This window comes from Schistocerca cancellata, chromosome 9 (assembly GCF_023864275.1).
Source record: "Schistocerca cancellata isolate TAMUIC-IGC-003103 chromosome 9, iqSchCanc2.1, whole genome shotgun sequence".
Lineage (NCBI taxonomy): Eukaryota > Metazoa > Arthropoda > Insecta > Orthoptera > Acrididae > Schistocerca > Schistocerca cancellata.
This window is the reverse complement of record NC_064634.1, coordinates 221,720,616-221,741,045: the sequence shown is the minus strand read 5'-3', so window position 1 is coordinate 221,741,045 and position 20,430 is coordinate 221,720,616. Positions and strand designations below refer to the sequence as shown.

The window sequence follows — 20,430 nt, the reverse complement described above, 5'->3', positions numbered from 1 at the left end:
AATGAGCATTAAATTAAAACAAACGAAAACCATGAACACACCACCAGAGAGCACCACAAACAAAAACAAGACATCTACAAACACGCCACAATCGCAAAACAAACTCCGCGCCGTAATGACGTCACAGACCACAACACGCTTACGTCACGGGTCAAAGCCGACGAGTAAGATCGAAGGTTTCTGTTGACCCTTTAGTTTGTCCCCACCCAAAAACCCCTAATTTCCCACGCTTGTCCCGTTAGAGTCATTAGGCTTTTTGTGAAACTTGTGTATTTCAGTGTTTATAATACGTATGCGATGTTTTTATATCCGCCATATTGGAATTGTTGTTTATGGTCGTTTCCGCTACATTTGCGACGTCATGGGTCAAAGCCGACGGGTAAGATCGGACGCTTCTGTATTTCCCGCGATATAACGTTGATGTACGTTGTGGAATGTTTTGACGTGATTTTACGGCAAGGGTGAATTGTGAGAGGACGGGTTAGCGCAGTCGATGCGTTGAATATATCAAAAGATTCGATTCAAATAATCGATGCTTTACATCGACTGTTATTCAGAAATCGATGTATATCGTCCGTCCCAACCAGTACGAACTACGAAGTGCTGTCCTTTGTTATTGCCAGGTGTCACTTGTCATGTGTAGTGTTTATTTGTTGTGACTGCGTCTGTAAGGAGGCTTTCTTTTTTTTTTTTTATGCGAAGGCGCTATGTCACAACTCACTGAATTTGATAAAGGCCGGATACTTGCTTTGTATCAAGATGGCTATGCGATCAGGGCCATTTCCCGTGCCTTAGGATTCAGCAAATCTACAGTTCATCTCTGGGTGAAGAGGATGGCAAAAGAAGGCCACGTTACTTGTCGGCGTCGCTCTGGACGGCCACGGATTACCACTGAGGATCAAGACAAGAGTATACGCCGTTGCGTTGATGAAGACCCTTACAGGACAAGAAAAGAAATTAAGAACATGCTTCACCTAAGCGTGAGCAAGGAGACCATACGCCGTCGGCTCATCGAGCAAGGAGGGTATGGGCTGAAAATCGGCGAATTTGGTGTGTCCAGAAAAAAGATTCAATTCAGCATTTGCCCTTCCTTTAATTTACCCCGGGTACTTTAGATTTCAAAAGTAGTTTCGAGAACAGTGTTTTCGAGTCAACGATGTCAGAAACTTTGTCTAAATCTATAAATACTACAACGATAGATTTTAGTTTCTCAAGTGAGACTTTAAAGATAAGTCTAGGGTCATTATTACCTCACATGACCCTATATTTCTGCGGAACCCAAACTAATCTGCCGTTCTTCAGTAATTAATTCGTGTCAGTATTTTGCTACCATGAATTAGTAAACTGAGGGTTAAGTGCGATATTATAGACTTTTTGCCTTAGAGTTGGATTCGTTTCGTTTTTCTTGAAGTCTGGTGGTATTTCGCATGTCTCATGTAATGTATCTTGCATATCCGATAGAATTGTTTTGTCATGGTATCCCTTCAAAGGATCTCCATGATTCTGAGGAAATGTCGTATATTCCCGGGACTTTGTGTTTCGACTTCAATCTTTTATGCTCTGTCAAATTCTTCCCGCATATATGTCCCATGTCATATTCATCCGTCTCTTTTTCGCATTATGTAATTTTGTCTTCAAATCCTTTATCTTTGTATAGATCATCTAGCTATAGATTCCTTGCATCTGTTACCTTTCCCTCCCTTACATAGAACTGGCTTGCATATGGATTCTCAATGTTCATATAGGTGCTTTCTTTTCTCCAAAAGTCTGTTTAATTATCCCATATGCAACATCTCCCTTTCTCCTAGACATACATGCCTCTACCACCATGCATTATTCCCATTGCTCTTCCTGTTTAGATATTGCTGCCCATCTCATTTTTTGCCTGCTTCATTTTCTTCATTTTTATATGCTTTCACTTCATTAATGAAATTCCATGTCTCCTGTGTGAACCAGGTATTTCTGCTGGGCCTTGCAATTTTGTCTGTAAGATCATCTGCTTCCTTCACTGTTCATCTCAAAAGTGCTACCCATTCTCTCTATTCTATTACTTATCCCTTTGCTAGTCAACAGTTATCTAATGCATCATTTAAACACCAGCTGGTTCTTTCGACTTATCCAGATCCCATCTCCTTAATTTAGACCATTAGCGGTCGGGAGACTTCGTACCATAGTGATTTACAGATCTTCATTGTCAACTCTGCAGTGTACTGTTAGTGATTGTGGCCTGTATTGTTCGCTTTGTTGCTGAGCTGTGCTTCAATGTCTGTGTTTTGTTGCAGACTGCTTACTTACAATATGTGAAGGCGGAGCTTGTTACTCCCCACCCTCCCACCTCTGCCCACAGAATATCCTATTCGCTCTCCACACCCCAGCTAGTTTGGGATACTAATGGCTGCTGTGACGTCACCTTTTGGTGCATATTTTCACAGTTGGTTGTTAGGTGGTGAACTTAACAAAAGTCAAAGCAGAAAAATCTGGTTGTGGTTATGTACTGATTTGTAGCTTAGCCCAAGTCTAGGTTAGTTTGAAAGTTGGAGCCAATGGAATGGCCTTATTCCACCTGTGTGCTTTGATCTGTGATGTCATTGAGGTGTATTGTATCTGTAGGTGGCTTGATGGAGTAAGCAATGACCTTCTGTACGGAGTGTGTCAGTTGACAGTTGCTCCATGCCTTGTGGTTGAGAGCTCAAATGAATACCAGTTACTTTGTTGTGTCTGTCTGCAACTAACCCTCTGTATATGGTGAGCAGTAAACTGTCCTTTCTGTAATATTGTTTTTATATGACTTCTTTAGTATTGTTCTGTGTGTCTTGCAACTACTATGTTAACTCATAAACAAAAATAGCAATATTACCCAATCATTTCCTCTTACGGTGCTACCTGAACTGCACCTGTGGCAGAAATGTGGCAACAAGATGAGTTTTAGAGTCATGGACAAAGCTGGACTAGGCCAAAGGCTTCTCATTGGCACTTCGGGAATGGTAGGAAAACAAGGGGCTAGAAGAACTGAGCTACACCTCCCTGCCGCCGCTATTGCTGCCTCCCAGTATGGTTTATTGCATTGTTCTGTAATATTGTCATTTATTGCCTGCACATAGTTGTTGCTCACTGATCTCCTGTAAACAGTGCCACCGATTGTTAATATGGAATTTGTGCAGAGGGTTCTGGGTGTTAAAATTATGTTCCTTGTGTTATTAATAATTTCCTCTTCTAAGGAATAACAAGGAATCATCTATGATGAAGAATTGCCTTTCTGTATTACTATGATGGTTTTTTTTCCATCTGTAGCATATGGGTCTCTGGTCCATTTCTGTTTGTTTAGAAGTTTAGTAGTACTGGATGTATTCTGTAGTTTAGAATTTAGTTTTAAAAATCCCTTTCTTGCAATTACATAATCTAGCTTAAGCCTTCTGATGTTTACATCTACCTACATACTTCGCAAGCCACCGTATGGTGCACGGGTGAGGGTATCTTGTACCATATGCACATCAGAGCCAGGCGAAAACGACTGTCTAAAGGCCACCGCCCAAATCCTAATTTCTTTGTGGTCCTTACTCAAAGTGTACATCGGCAGCAATAAAATTAATCTGCAGTCAGCTCAGATGCCAGTTCTCTAAATTATCTCAGTAGTGTTCTGCAAAATGAATGTTGTCTTTCCAACAGGGACTCGAACTAGAGTTCGCAAAGCATCTCTGTAATACTCGCTTTTTGATAAAAGCTACCAGTGACAAATCTAGCAGTCTGCCTCTGAATCATTTTGATGTCTTCCTTTGATATGACCTGCTGGGAATCCCAGACACTTTAGCGATAATCATGACTGTGTCATACTTGTGTTCTTTATGTGGTCTTTTACAGATGAACTACGCTTTTCTAAATAAAATTCTCCCAATACACTCAAGTTGACCATTCACCTTCCGTATACTACAGATGTGCTTGTTCCATTTCATATCGCTTTGCAATGTTACACCTAGATATTTAATTGATGTGACTGTGTCAAGCAGTACACAACTAACACTGTATTAAAACTTAATGAGATTGTTTTTCCCACTCATCTCCATTAACTTACATTTTTCTACATTTAGAGGAAGCTGCTATTTGTCACATCAACTAGAAATTTTGTTTAAATAATTTTGCGTCCTCCTAGGGTCTCTCAATGATGACACCTTTCCGTAAACCACAGCGTCATCAGCAAACATCTGCAGATTGCTCCTTGCCCTATTGATCAGATGATTTACATACATAGAGAACAAGAGCAGTCCTGTCACAATTCACTGGGGCACTTCTGACAATACTCTTGCTGCTGATGAACACTAACCATCAAGGATAATGCACAAGGTTCTTTTTATTTAAGAAGTCTTGGAAACCTATTCCGTATATTCGTACCTTAGTTAAGTTTGCAATGGGGCACCATACCAAACAGTTTCTGGGAATCTGGGGATACGGACTCTGCCTGTTGCCCTTCATCCATGGCTCACAGGATATCCTGTGAGAAAAGGGAAGCTGAGTTTTGCACAAGTGATACTTTCTAAATCTGTACTGATTTGTGAGTAGAAGCTCTTGTGTGTCAAGGAAATGTATTCAGACTGAGATGAGGTTCAAGAATTCTGCAGCAAACGGAGATATTGGTGTGCAATTTTGTGGGTTCATTCTTTACCATTTTTATATACAGGAGTCATATGCACTTTTTTTCAGTTGCCTGGGACTTTGCACTGGGCAAGAGATTCGCTATAGGCTCAAGGCACCACTTGTGGCCATCTTAAGGACAGTTCAAGATAGGTTATATGTGTACTATAGGAAAAAGATTTACAAATTATGTCAAAAGGATCTTTTTTCTTTCAAATTCTGTACATTGCAGCTATGTAGGAACCAATAATCAAAGTTTTATAATAACAGCAAAAGCAAAAATTGAATATTTAAAGGTTTATTTCCACAGTTTTGGCCACATTAACTCTAGCTAAGGCCAGTCATTTTCCCACCCTTGTCTAGTGCATATTATAATAAAACTGTGACTTTAAGTAATTCTTGAATCAATTTGCTAGAAAGTAATCTGTTCTGTATACAAGTACATAAGAAAACAAACATACATAAAATACAGAAAAGTTATTAAGAGGAGTGGAACAGAAAAACAGTTCGCAGAAAGTGTTGTCATGATTGGCCTAGAAACAGTCTACAATTAATTTCCCCTTCGGAGCCATAAAAAAGAATTTCATTCACATTAAAAGCTGTTAGGGTCATGTAACATATTATCATTCAGATACTTCCTGGAACCAATTTCTTGTCATTCTCCTCTGTAATAACACCTCTATCTCCATTAACATTTGATATCTCTTTGTGACAAAACTTGGTGTATGCCATGGTATCACTTTTCTTCCAGGTTGGTTGACAGTAGTGCAGCCTTAGGACTTCACAGATTAGCCTTTTCAATAAGTTTTTGCATACATAAGTAGATATTTTCCTTAGTAACTCAAAATCCCATTTTGGAACAATCCAGAACCAAGTCCCCTCCCTCACCTAATACAGAATGTAGACCACAGAGGCCAATACATTCTTGTGGAGCTAGACCAAAATTTTGTTTCGTTATGTTTTTGGAGCATTGCACAACTTGCTTGCAGTAGCAACCTTCATGCCCTCCTTAATGTCCTCCAATGCATTTTTAATTTTGTTGGGAATACTGAAATCACTTAAAAACCTTGAGTTAAAGTATTGTTATATTTTCATAATTTGTATTGCATATTTTACTCCATGAGAAAAGGGTAGGTAAATTGGTAAGTGATGCACAGGCAGGACTATTAACTAGGTCTATCTGGATGTAAAATATGAGAAATATTTTAAATAAAATTAGCCTTGTTAAAATGCCATCCAAGTCTGTATTGTAGATGTTTTGTGTATATTTTTAAAAGTGATCGAAACAGGATATACATGTGTGTCTACTTATGGCCATTAGCATGACCATAACAGGGAACCAAGACTAAATATGGATCTGTTAATGACCAAAAAAGTTTAAAGATACGTTTTTGGGTCATACCACATTTAACTTGTAAGAAATGAAACCATAATATTTAACCTTACATCCAAACAGATTATATTTCTTCTGATGTTTTATTTCAACGTGTATAATATGAAAAGCTTATTATGCATTCCATAAAGACAAACTCTATGACACTCGGCTTCTTCAACATAGACCTTTTCGCAGAATTATGACTACAAACAAGGACAAGCAAAGTAATGCTGCTGTATCTAATGAAACAGCAAATTTCATGTTGTTTATATTATGCTATTGTAAGATTGGCTGGTATTCAAAGGAAGATTAAAAATTCATTAATTACATCAAAGTGGCCACAAATGGAGTAGTGGCCGAAAGTGGAGCCTTGACTCTAAGCTAAGTAAGTGCAAGCTAAGTAAGGAACCAATGCTGTAAAGTACTTTCTGTAAAAGCAAATTGGGATTCCATCCGGGTCTGGTGACCTATTTGTTTCCAACTCTTTCACTTACTTCTCTGTGTCATGGGTGCCTGCTACCGTCTGCAGTGCTCTTTTCGTCATTGCTAGCCTGCTTTTAATATCATCCTTGCTCCATCCATCAAGGGTTATTTTGCTGCCTGGATAGCAGAATTCCTTAACTTGGTCTACTTTGTGATGCCCAGTTCTGATGATAAGTTTCTCACTGTTCTCATTTCTGACACTTCTCATCACTTTAGTGCCTTTTTTTCCCAATTTACTTATAGTCCATATTCTGTCCTACTGGCCTATTTGTTCCATTCAGCAGATCTTATAATTCTTCTTCACTTTCACTGAGGACAACAGTGTCTTCAGTGAATTTTATCACTGATACCCTTCCACTTTGAATTTTAATGCCACTCTTGAACCTTTCTTTTATTTCTATCATTGCTTCTTCAATTATATGTTGAACGAAAATTATTTCGAGCAGTTAGTCCACGAACCCACACGAATTGTAAATGGTTGCGAAAACGCACTTGACCTCTTAGCCACAAACAATCCAGAGCTAATAGAGAGCATCATGACTGATACAGGGATTAGTGATCACAAGGTTGTTGTAGCTAGGCTCAATACCGTTTCTCCCAAATTCACCAAAAACAAATGCAAAATAATTTTATTTAAAGAAGTGGATAAAGTGTCACTAGAAGCCTTCCTGAGAGACAATCTCCATTCGTTCCGAGCTGACTATGCAAATGTAGACGAGATGTGGCTCGAATTCAAAGATATAGTAGCAACAGAAATTGAGAGATTCACACCTCATAAATTGGTAAGAGATGGAGCTGATCTCCCATGGTACACAAAACAGGTCCGAACGCTGTTGCAGAGGCAACGGAAAAAGCATGCGAAGTTCAGAAGAACGCGAAATCCCGAAGATTGGCTAAAATTTACAGACGCGCGAAATTTGGCATGGACTTCAATGCAAGATGCCTTTAATAGGTTCCACAACGAAACATTGTCTCGAAATTTGGTAGAAAATCCGAAGAAATTCTGGTTGTATGTAAAGTACACAAGCGGCAAGACGCAGTCAATACCTTCGCTGCGCAGTGCCGGTGGTACTGTTACCGACGACTGTGCTGCTAAAGTGGAGTTATTGAACGCAGTTTTCCGAAATTCCTTCACCAGGGAAGACGAATGGAATATTCCAGAATTTGAAACATGAACAGCTGCTAGCATGAGTTTCTTAGAAGTAGATACCTTAGGAGTTGCGAAGCAACTCAAATCGCTTGATATGGGCAGGTCTTCAGGTCCAGATTGTATACTGATTAGGTTCTTTTCAGATTACGCTGATACAATAGCTCCCAATTTAGCAATCATATACAACCGCTCGATCACCGATAGATCTATACCTACAGATTGGAAAATTGCGCATGTCGCACCGGTGTTTAAGAAGGGTAGTAGGAGTAATCCATCGAACTACTGACCTATATCATTGACGTCGGTTTGCAGTAGGGTTTGGAGCATATACTGTATTCAAACATTATGAATCACCTCGAAGGGAACGATCTATTGTTACGCAATCAGCATGGTTTCAGAAAACATCGTTCTTGTGCAATGCAGCTAACTCTTTATTCACATGAAGTAATGGCCGCTATTGACAGGGGATCTCAAGTTGATTCCGTATTTCTAAATTTCTGGAAAGCTTTTGACACCGTTCCTCACAAGCGACTTCTAATCAAGCTGCGGGCCCATGGGGTATCGTCTCAGTTGTGCGACTGGATTCGTGATTTCCTGTCAGGAAGGTCGCAGTTCGTAGTAATAAGCGGCAAATCATCGAGTAAAATTGAAGTGATATCAGGTGTTCCCCAGGGAAGCATCCTGGGACCTCTGCTGTTCCTGATCTATACAAATGACTTGGGTGACAATCTGAGCAGTTCTTTTAGGTTGTAATTTACCGTCTAATAAGGTCATCCGAAGACCAGTATCAGTTGCAGAGCGATTTAGAAAAGATTGCTGTATGGCGTGGCAGATGGCAGTTGACACTAAATAACGAAAAGTGTGAGGTGATCCACATGAGTTCCAAAAGTAATCCGTTGGAATTCGATTACTCAATAAATAGTACAATTCTCCAGGCTGTCAAATCAACTAAGTACATGGGTGTTAAAATTATGAACAACTTCAGTTGGAAAGACCACATAGATAATATTGTGGGGAAGGCGAGCCAAAGGTTGCGTTTCATTGGCAGGACACTTAGAAGATGCAACAAGTCCACTAAAGAGACAGCTTACACTACACTCGTTCGTCCTCTGTTAGAATATTGCTGCGCGGTGTGGGATCCTTACCAGGTGGGATTGACGGAGGACATCAAAAGGGTGCAAAGAAGAGCAGCTCGTTTTGTATTATCACGTAATAAGGGAGAGAGTGTGGCAGATATGATACGCGAGTTGGGATGGAAGTCATTAAAGCAAAGACATTTTTCGTCGCGGCGAGATCTATTTACGAAATTTCTGTCACCAACTTTCTCTTCCGAATGCGAAAATATTTTGTTGAGCCCAACCTACATAGGTAGGAATGATCATCAAGATAAAATAAGAGAAATCAGAGCTCTAACAGAAAGGTTTAGGTGTTCGTTTTTCCCGCGCGCTGTTCGGGAGTGGAATGGTAGAGAGATAGTATGATTGTGGTTTGATGAACCCTCTGCCAAACACTTAAATGTGAATTGCAGAGTAATCATGTAGATGTAGAGGGGGAAAAAGTTTACATCCATGTGTTACAACCTATTTAGTCTGAGCACTTTGTTCTTGGTGTTCCAGTCTTACTGCTTCCACTTGGTTCTTGTAAATATTGTATTATCTGCCATTCACTATAGCTTACCCCCTATTTTTCTCAGAATGTCAAACATCATGCACCATTTCACATCATCAAATGTTTTTTCTAGGTTGATAAATCCTATGAATGTGTATTGATTTTTCTTCAGCCTTGCTTCCATTATCAACCACGTCAGAAAGCCGCTCTGGTGCCTTTACATTTCCTAAAGCCAAACTGATGGTCATTTAACACATCCTCAATATTCTTTTCCATTCTTCTGTATATTATTATTGTCAGCAACAAGGATGTTTGAGCTGTTAATCCGATTGTGAGTTAATCCTCGTGCTTCATGGCTGCAATCTTCAGAATTGTGTAGATGATATTTTTGTGAAAGTCTGATGGTATATCACCAGTCTCATACATTCTACACACCAACATGAATAGTCATTTTGTTGCTACTTCCACCAATGATTTTAGAAATTCTAATGGAATGTTATCTGTCCCTACTGTCTTATTTGATGTTAAGTCATCCAAAGCCCTTCTAAATTCTGACACTAATATTGGATTCCCTATCTCATCTCTGCCAACTCCTGTTTCTGCTTCTTTCATGTCATCAGACAAGTCCTCCCCCTCATAGAGGCCTTCAGTATACTCTTTCCACATATTCACTTCCTCCCCTGCATTTAACAATGGAATTCCCATTACACTCTTAATTTTATTGCCCTCGCTGTTAATTTCTCCAAAGATTGTTTTGACTTTTCTATGTGCTGAGTCAGCCCTTCCAACAAATATGTATATAATCTCCCTCTTCCCTTCTTTCCCCCTTTTCTTGTGGCAATTTTTCCTTGGCGTCCCTGCTCTTCCTGTTTGTTCATTCCTGAGTGACTTGTAATTCTGTATTTCGCAGAACATTTTTGTACTTCCTTCTTTCATCGATCAACTGAAGCATTTCTTCTGTTGCCCATGGTTTCTTCACACTTACCTTCCTTGTACTTGTGTTCTTCATTCCAGCTTATGTGATTGCCCTTCTTAGAGATACCCATTCCTGTTCAACTGAACTGCTTCCCCTGCAGGTTCGGGGGTTAGAATAGGCCCGAGGTATTCCTGCCTGTCGTAAGAGGTGACTAAAAGGAGTCTCACACATTTTGGCCTTTATGTTATGGCCCCTGTAGGATTTGACCTCCATTTTTCAAAATTTTCTGTGAGCCAATTGGGGAAGGGCACCTTACATGGTGCATAGTGTCCATCATGTGCTGAGACCTCTCACATACTTCATCAACGTGGATCTGCACTTCCGCTCATTCTCCAGCTGTCGGGTGAGGTCACCCTCCTGGGTGCGTTTTCCTCCATCCTCTATGCAGTATCGCTTTCTGCACTGTTGATGATAATAGACTTCTTAGCTCATTTGCACCTGATATCCAATACAGTAGCCAGTCTGTTGTGGTGGGGCCGCCACCACATACCCTGTTGGTTGTAGCCCCCTTGACCACACAGGAATCACTCTGCTGATGTCTGCGCCATTAACTCCCCACGTACGCCAAGGAGTAGATGCCCGTTACCCTCGGGCATTGGGACTGCCGGCAGTGGCCGTCGTGCCAGGTGGCCTTGGCTGTGGCTTGGGGAGCGTCGCTGGTCAGAGTGGTTGGCATCAGGGCGGATGACACGCGAAGAAGTGTAGTACCTCATCTCTTGCTAGTGGTCAAACAACAGCAGTCTCTAAAGCGATCAAGGTCTAACAAGAGTCGATGGGACCGAGCGAGGTGGCGCAGTGGTTAGCACATGGACTCGCATTTGGGAGGTCGACGGTTCAATCCCGTCTCCGGCCATCCTGATTTAGGTTTTCCGTGATTTCCCTAAATCGTTTCAGGCAAATGCCAGGATGGTTCCTTTGAAAGGGCACGGCCGATTTTCTTCCCAATCCTTCCCTAACCCGAGCTTGCGCTCCGTCTCTAATGACCTCGTTGTTGACGGGACGTTAGACACTAACCACCACCAAAGAGTCGATGGGGAATCTTTCTTGTCAGTGGAACCTCAGTTTTTTTGTGGAGCATTTAGAGTAGAAGTTTGGAGAGGTGGAGGGCTTGTCCCAAATGGGGTCAGGGTTGGTCTTGATCAAAACAGCATCCTCTACTCAGTCACGGGCACTACTCATCTGTGACAAGCTGGGGGATGTTTCTATTTCCATCACGCCCCATAAGCTTAAATATGATCCAGCATTTCATATTTCACGGGGACCTTCTTTTGCAGTCTGATGATAAGCTGCGCGTCTGTTTAGAGTGGCAAGGTGTCCATTTTGGACATAGCGTCCACTGGGGTCTGAGTGATAATTAGATTGCCACTGATGCCTTCATCTTGGCCTTCGAGGGTGACACATTACCCAAGAAGATAAAGGTGATGGTCTACAGCTGTGACGTAAAGCCATATATCCCTACCCCGATGCGGTGCTTTAAGTGCTGGAAGTTTGGCCATATGTCTTCCCACTGGACTTCCAGTCTCACCTGTTGGGATTGTGGACGTACTTCACAGCCCAATACTCCCTGTGCCCTGCCTCCCATCTGTGTCTACTGCGGAGAGCACCATTCGCCTTGCTCGCCAGACTGCAAGATTCTCCATAAAGAAAGAAAAATAATGGAATACAAGACTGTGGCCGACTGACCTACACTGAGGCTAAGAGAAAATATGAGAGGCTACATCCTGTGCCGTCACTATGACAATGGTTCTATCATCTTTTGTTCTGCTGCATACAGTTGGCTCTCAGAGCCATCATACTCCACCTGCCCCCTTGATGGTGGGGGGGGGGGGGCACTTCCCTCCCTATTGCTCCGGCACAATCTACTTCAGGAGCCACCCCCCCCCCCCCCCCCAACCATCGGGGACGTCAGTCCCCTCTTCTCAGGTGGAGAAGCGTAAGTCTTCTTTAGCTCCTCTCACCAGGAAGGGATCCCTTGGGTGACTCCCTTCCCAGGTTCCTACCAGTGGCAAAGCTGACACCCACCAGTGGCTGAAGCAACCACAGGTAGCTGGTCGTAGGGCTTTACAGTCCTCTTCAGTTCCTGAGACTGAATCGGTGAAGCCCTCCCAAGCAGACAAACCTAAGGAGCAGCGAGAGAAACCTAAAAAGATAAAGACCCCAAGAACCAAGGCAATGCGGTGGCACCCACCCCACCACTACCAACAAACTCTGTGTCTGAGGATGAGGTGGAGATTCTGACGTCCGCTGAGGACCTAGATCTCGCTGGGCCCTCAGACACAATGGATGTCGATCGCACAGGTACTCATCTGGTGGCAGCAGGTGACCCTGAGGTATAGACTGCCTTATTGAGTATTTCATCACTTCCCAGTCTCATGATCACGTAATCCTCCAGTGGAACTGCGGGGTTTTTTCCACCACCTGGCTGAGCTACGGCAACTGTTAAGCTTTGCACCTGATTTCTGCATTGCCCTCCAGGAAACCTGGTTCCCAACAATGCGGACCCCTGCCCTCCGCGGCTATAAGGGATATTACAGGAACCGTAGCGACTATAATCGAGTGTCAGGTGGAGTTTCCGTCTGTGTCGTGAACTCAGTAGGTAGTGAACCTATGCCCCTTCAAACCCCTCTTGAAGCTGTGGCTGTCATGATAAGGCAGGAAATAACTGTCTGCAATGTATATCTTCCTCCAGATGGTGCAGTATCCCTCAACATATTGGCTGCACTGATCGATCAACTCCCTAAACCTTTCCTACTTTTGGGAGATTTTAATGCGCATAACCCCTTGTGGGGTGGTGCCATGCCTACTGGTCGAGGTATGGAGGTTGAAAATTTACTGTCCCAACTCGAACTGTGCCTCTTAAATACTGGGGCCGCCACACATTTCAGTGTGACGCATGGTAGTTACTCAGCCATTGATTTATCAATTTGCAGCCCAGGATTCCACTGGAGAGCACGTGGTGACCTGTGTGGTAATGACCACTTCCCCATCTTCCTTTCACTCCCCCGCATCACGCCCACGGACGCCTACCCACATGGGCTTTAGACAATTAGACAAGGCAGACTGGGTAGCCTTCACCTCTGCTGTCACCGTTGAATCTCCCACATGTGGTACCATTAGTGTTGTGATTGAGCAGGTCACTACAACAATAATTAATGTAGTGGAAAATGCGATCGCTCATTCTCTGGGGTGCCCCTGGCGAAAGACAGTCCCTTAGTGGCTGCTGGAAGTCGCTGAGGCAATTAAAGAGCTTCGGTGAGCTCTACAGCGACATAAGCGGCACCCTTCCCTAGAGTACCTAATACCCTTTGAACGGCTCCGTGCCCATGTTTGCCTGCTTATAAAACAACGGAAACAGGAGTGTTGGGAGAGGTACGTGTCGACCATTAGGTGCTATATGTCACCTTCCCAAGTCTGGACGAAGATCAGATGTCTTTTTGGGTACCAGACCCCAACAGGTTTCCCTGGCATTAACTTTAACGGCATGTTATCTACCGATGCAAATGCGATTGACGAGCACTTTGCTCAAGCCTCTGTGACGGAGGACTATCCCCCAGCCTTTCACACCCTCAAACGGTGCATGGAAATGAAAGTGCTCATTCACTACAGGCCACAGTGAACCCTATAATGCCCGATTTACAGAGTGAGAGCTCCTCAGCACCCTCGCACATTGCCCCGGCACAGCTCCTGGGCCGGAACGGGTCCAGTGAAATGAGTGAACATCTCTCGTCTGACTACAAGCATCATCTGCTCATCATCTTCAACTGGATCTGGTGTGATGGCGTCTTTCCATTGCAATGGTGGGAGAGCACCATCATTCCACTGCTCAAACCTGGTCAAACCCGCTTGATGTGGATAGCTACAGGCCCATCAGCCTCACCAACTTTCTTTGTAAGCTGCTGGAACATATGGTGTGTCAGCGGTTGGGTTGAGTCAGGTCTTGGAGTCACATGGCCTACTGGCTCCATGTCAGGACGTTTTGATAATCTTGTGTCCCTCGAGTCTGCCATCCAAACAGCCTTTTCCAGATGCCAACAACTGGTTACCATCTTTTTTGACTTACCTAAAGCATACAGCGTGACCTGGCGACTTCATATCCTTGTCACATTGTACGAGCGGGCTCTCTGGGGCCTGCTCCCAATTTTTATCCAAAACTTCCTGTCGCTCCATATTTTTCGTGTCAAATTGGTGCCTCCCATAGTTCCCCCTATATTCAGGAGAATGGCATTCCACAGGGCTCCGTATTGAGTGTCATTCTATTTTTAGTGGCTATTAACAGTTTAACTGCAGCTGTAGGTCCGTCTGTGTCACCTTCTCTGTATGTGGATGACTTCTGCATTTTGTACTGCTCCTCCATTACTGGTGTTGCTGAGCGGTGCCTACAGGGAGCCATTCACAAGGCGCGCTCCTGGGCTCTAGCCCACGGCTTCCAGTTTTCAGCTGCAAAGTCATGTGTCATGCATTTCTGTCGGCGTTGCACCGTTCATCCAGAACCAGCACTTTACCTTAATGACGATCCACTCACTGTAGTGGAGACATATCAATATTTAGGACTGGTTTTTGATGCCTGATTGATTTGGCTACCTCACCTTCGTCAGCTCAAGCGGAAGTGCTGGCAGCACCTCAATGCCCTCCACTGCCTGAGCAACACCAACTGGGGTGAATATCACTCTACGCTGCTGCAGCTCTACAGAGCCCTTGTTCAATCCCGCCTTGACTATGTGAGTCTGGTTTATGGTTCAGCGGCACCTTCAGCGTTGCATGCAGTCAACCCAGTGCACCACTGTGGCATTCGCCTAGTGATGGAGCTTTTAGAATGAGTCCAGTGACCAGTGTCCTGGTGGAGGCCGGATTCCCTCCATTGAAGGTTACGCGTACACAACTGCTGGCCAGTTATGTTGCACATGTTCGTAGTTCTCCTGTGCATCCGAATTGCCGTCTCCTTTTCCCAACCACGGCAGTTCATCTCCCACATCAGCGGCCCAGGCCAGGGCTTACGATTTTGGTTTGTGTCCAGTCCCTTCTGTCTGAACTGGAGTCCTTCCCATTACCACCTCTCCTCAAGGTCCATTCACATACACTTCCATGGTGTAAACCTAGGCCGCAGATTCTTATGGACCTTGCACATAGCTCTAAGGACTTCGTTAACCATGCGTCTTTTCACTATCACTTCCTCTCGATTCTTGAGACGGAATGGCGTAACAGTACGCACAACAAACTGCATGTCATTATGGAGACTATGAATGTCTGGAGGTCTTCCATGCGGTCCTCTTGCAGGGAATCAGTTGTCCTCTGCCAGCTCTGCAATGGCTATATGTGGCTAATGCATGGTTACCTCCTCTGTTGAGAGGACCCGCCTCGATGTTGCTGTGGCTCACCAATGATGGTCATCCACCTCTTGCTGGACTGCCCACTTCTAGCTGCTCTGTGGCAGACTTTTAACTTTCCCAGCACCCTACCTTCGGTCTTGGACGACAATGCCTCAACAGCAGCTTTAATCTTACATTTTATTTGTGAGGGTGGGTTTTATCATTTGATCAAAGTTTTAGCGCATGTCCTTTGCCCCTCTGTGTCCTCCACCCTAGTGCTTTTAGGGTGGAGGTTTTAATGTGTTGCAGAGTGGCTGGCCTCACCTTTTTTTTCTCATGGTGAGCCAGCTATTGTAATCTGCTCTCACGTTTTGATCTCTTCTACATGTTTCTTGCATATCTGTGATTTTCTTGTCTGATTTTGTCCATTTTAGTGTTTGTTGCCCTTCTGTCATTCTTGTGGTTTTCTTCTTTTTCCAGCTGTGTTTTGTATGTCTTGATTATTTTACTCCCACCCTTGTGGAATTATTTCAATCGGAACGAGGGCCCGATGACCTAGTAGTATGGTCCCTCCCCCCTCTTTTAAACCAGTCAACCAAAAAAGAGAGATTGGAATCTCACGTAATATTCTAGAGCCTAAAAAATAACAGTACACAGAGGCATTATGGCGTAGTGATTCAGGTATGTTCCTAACATACAAAAGGTTGTGTTTTCAAATCTCATCAGGTGCATCTTTTTTTTTTTTTTAATATATTTTCAAATCTGCGTTGTAGTGCTATAATATCTATATTATTATCCATTGATAATCTAATATGCTGGCCTGCGTTTATTTCTTCTTAAGCCTTTTATGCAAACTTGAGGCCAAATATCTTTAGTCTGGGGCTTTTTACAAACACTGCTGTTTGATTTTTGTTGTTGCCTCTGTAGTTTTTGACTAAGAGTGCAGCAATATCTAGTGTGTTTTGCATCTATGTAGACTTGTAACCATTCTGCTTGTGCAGACCATTTACTGGCGTGTACCATCTTGGAGGTTGCCTACATTTCATGCCCCGTTAAAGCAGTGATATCCACTGACAGTCCCTGACTCCCAGCTCAGGAGACCAGTGAACAAAAACCTGAACTGCTTAATACCATTGTCTCAGGTCTGGAGTTTATTCCTCATGTGAAACAGAATTTGAACACTTTTAGACCACACTCGCAACATTTGACCATTCTTAGTTACAATGAAATTGTTAATACTATGTTAAAATGTCAGGACAAAGGATAAGAAATTTTAAAAAATCCATTTTAACAAATTAATTAAATAAGAATAATGATCAAAAGCATGTTGATAAAGATTAAAGAATTTCATCGCACGTAACAAGATTCAAACCCACAACCTTCTGCTTATCAGGAATGTGCCTTAAGCACTATGCAACAACACCGCCCTGTGTACTACACTCATGCTCATAAATTAAGGATAATTGCAGAATGTGGTGCCACAGAATGTGGCTCTAATAGCATAGGCACATAGGGAACACACACGACACAGATCTGTAAGTCCACGGTATTGATGATAAGTTGAGAAAACTGCCCCAAAACATATGTACTACACAACGCCACAGTTTCCTGCACATGTACCCTGACATCAATATGGGATATGATCACCATGCACACGTACACAGGCCGCACAACGGGTTGGCATACTCTGGATCAGGTAGTCGAGCAGCTGCTGGGGTATAGCCTCCCATTCTTGCACCAGTGCCTGTCGGAGCTCCTGAAGTGTTCTAGGGGTTTGAAAATGTGCAGCAATACGTCGACTGGGGTGTTCCATATGAGCTTGATGGGGTTTAGGTCTGGACGACAGGCAGGACACTCCATTCACCTGATATCTTCTGTTTCAAGGTACTCCTCCACGATGGCAGCTCAGTGGGACCATGCATTATTATCCATCAGGAGGAAGGTGGGACCCACTGCACCCCTGAAAAGGTGGACATACTGGTGCAAAATGATGTCCCGATACACCTGACCTATTACAGTTCCTCGTCAAAGACATGCAGGGGTGTATGTGCACCAATCATAATCCCACCCCACACCATCAAACTACGACCTCCATACAGATCCCTTTCAAGTACATTAAGGCATTGGTATCTGGTTCCTGGTTCACGCCAGATGAAAACCCGCTGAGAATCACTGTTCAGACTGTACCTGGACTCGTCCATGAACGTAACCTGGGCCACTGTTCCAATGACCATGTACTGTGTTCTTGCCACCGAGCTTTACGGGCTCTCCTGTGACCAGAGGTCAGTGGAATGCACCTTGCAGGTCTCCAGGCAAATGATCCATGTCTGCTCACTCATCTGTAGACTGTGTGTCTGGAGACAACTGTTCCAGTGGCTGCAGTAAGGTCCAGAGCAAGGCTACCTGCAGTACTCTGGGGCCGTCTGCGGGCACTGATGATGAGATATCGGTCTTCTTGTGGTGTTGTACACTGTGGACGTCCCGTACTGTAGCGCCTGGACACATTTCGTGTCTGCTGGAATCAATGCCATAATCTTGAGATCACACTTTGTGGCACACGGAAAGCCCATACTACAACCTAATGTGTTTGACCAGCCTCCAGTCGCCCTTGTATTGTACCCCTCATAACGTCATCAGTATGTGTTCTTAGAGCCATTAGCACGTCTGAAAACGTATGCACACTTACTCGCTGCACCTATTCTGACATGCACCAACACATCTCTGTGTATGTGGAATGCTGCCAGCCCCACCGTGCAATGACCGCAGGTCAAATGCACTGCATGGTCATACCGCGAGGTGATTTAAACCTGCAAACCACCCACCAGAGCGTTGTTTCACCCTGTATGAGCATTATCCTTAATTTATGAGCGTGAGTGTACTATCATTTTTAGACCATAGAATATTATGCACTTTTTCCCAGCTACTTGTGAATAATGGCCCACAATGGTGAATGCCTGTAGGGTGGTTTCAAAAATTTGATTTCTTTCCAGGGGCCTCTCCAAACAACATTGCTGGTCAGTACTTGCATTCAGGAGGTGAAACATGCTCTAGGCGTACTGCCAATAAGCACACATAAAAGTAAGCTGCCTAGCTTTCAGAACTAATAGTCCCTTTCTCAAAAGGAGAGGGGAATTGGTTGGGGGAGGCTAAAAGGAAGGGCGGGTCACTAAGACCCCAGGACAAGAGTGACCCACCTGTAGTGAGGATGGGGGTAGACAAATGTCAAGGTGAGGTGACATGGAAATTGCAGCAAAAATTGTTGACATTGCTTTTATGTTGTTCTTATTATTGAATGTTTTAGATTATATTTAATTCGAAGTAGGGCTATTACTTCGCAGTTTTTGAAGAAATTATAGAATTTTTCATTATTCTTCTAATTAAATGAATCATTGGTATTAATTACTTAAGTGAGTTTTTTTTCTGTGTAGCACTCAAAAGAATGAAACCCCTCTTCAGTTTGCAAACCAGAGTCAACTGACTGATGCAGTAGAATCTCTCTGTAGTGTTGACATGTCTTTGCCAGACACCAGCAGAAACTGTCCATTTCAGTCACCACCTGCAACTGGACAGGATGACATTACTCCTGTTCTTGTTGGGTATGTGTAATACATAGTTATGTTTCTGTACACTTCCCAGCCTTAAGAATTTAGTGGATAGTTAGTTTATTTAAATAGTGACCAAAATACACTTGGACAGATTGTTCTAAAGATCCTTTCTTAGCCGTTAAGTTACCCATGCTCAAAAATAATGTAGATGCTGTATTGGGAGGACATGCTTGCAACCATTTCAGAATATTATATAAATATCCTTCCTAAGTCTCCTTATATTTTTATATTTTTGTAACTCACAAATATTTTCCTCTAAATTTTCTAAGCCTTTGATTAGTAAAAGCACAGAAAAATATTAAAATTTGACTTGGCTACATAAAATATCTGACCAGATCACAAGTTTCAAGAGCAGGTTCCCATCTCCCAGTAATATATGAAAGAATCTAAACAGTGATTAATATTTTAAAAAGGCAAATTGAGAAACATTAAAACTGTATCAGTTGATGTTTAGTCCTACTCGTATTCTGCTAGCACCTCTGAACCCACACACTTGTTTCCTTCTGCACATCATCTCTTCCATCGGCTGACATACCAGCATCATGTCACATGCTCTGCTGTTTGTTTATTGGAAAAATTTTATCAGCATCCTGGTGCACCTGTGACGCTAGTGTATATTGTGAGCATGACGGTCATTCGTAATTGGTTCTTGGCATGTAAGCACCCAAAATAGAATCAGCCTTTAGAAGCACAGTGGGCAGGGCACTTAAAAAGTTCCAGTGCCCAAGAAGGCTGGGAAGGTGGAACAAGGCATAATGTCATAGCCAGAGCAAACCATTGCTAGGATAATGTCGTAAAAAGGCTGCTGCAGAAAGGAATGGGCATAAGATGAAGAGGGTGACTGGATCAAGATCTTGGATTGTATATCAAAATAATCAGCAACCAGTTGCATAAAAGAAATTTTATTTCTTTTATCGGTTTCAGGTGCTTAGTGCCCTTCTTCAGGAGGTTATAGTCATAATGTTATTTGTGAGTGTCAACAGTAAGATGCATGCAGCATTTTGCTATGGTCATGTGGTTCATAGTGCCTGTACAAAAGTGGTATAAAAAATAATCCAAACAGCTACTTTTTTACACTATTTTTGTACTGGTGCTATGAACTGAAAGACCACAGAAATATGCTGCACGCATATTTTTGTTGACACTCACAAATAACGTGATTGTTATAATCTTCTGAAGAGGGGCACTAAGTACCTGAAACCAATTAAAGAAATAACATTTGTTTTATGCAGCTGGTTGCTGATTATTATGTTATACATGTGGTTACAGTTGCTGGCGATGGGTAAAATGTTAATCTTGAA

General features: G+C 43.0%; 1 protein-coding gene across 5 annotated transcripts in view; it reads left to right on the top strand.

The window, feature by feature from the left end:
• Positions 1-571: 571 nt before the first annotated feature.
• LOC126100322 (rabankyrin-5-like) overlaps positions 572-20,430 on the top strand; it is a 138,163-nt gene continuing 118,304 nt past the window's right edge. For 2 of the 5 annotated variants that reach the window (XM_049910933.1, XM_049910931.1), the window contains exons 1-2: positions 572-1,024; positions 18,953-19,120. In XM_049910933.1, the coding sequence (XP_049766890.1) occupies positions 708-1,024; positions 18,953-19,120 (485 nt within the window). In that variant the 5' untranslated portion in view covers positions 572-707. Of the gene's footprint in view, positions 1,025-18,514; positions 18,752-18,952; positions 19,121-20,430 lie in introns of all 5 variants that reach the window. The other 3 variants (XM_049910934.1, XM_049910935.1, XM_049910932.1) reach the window with 3 other exon arrangements.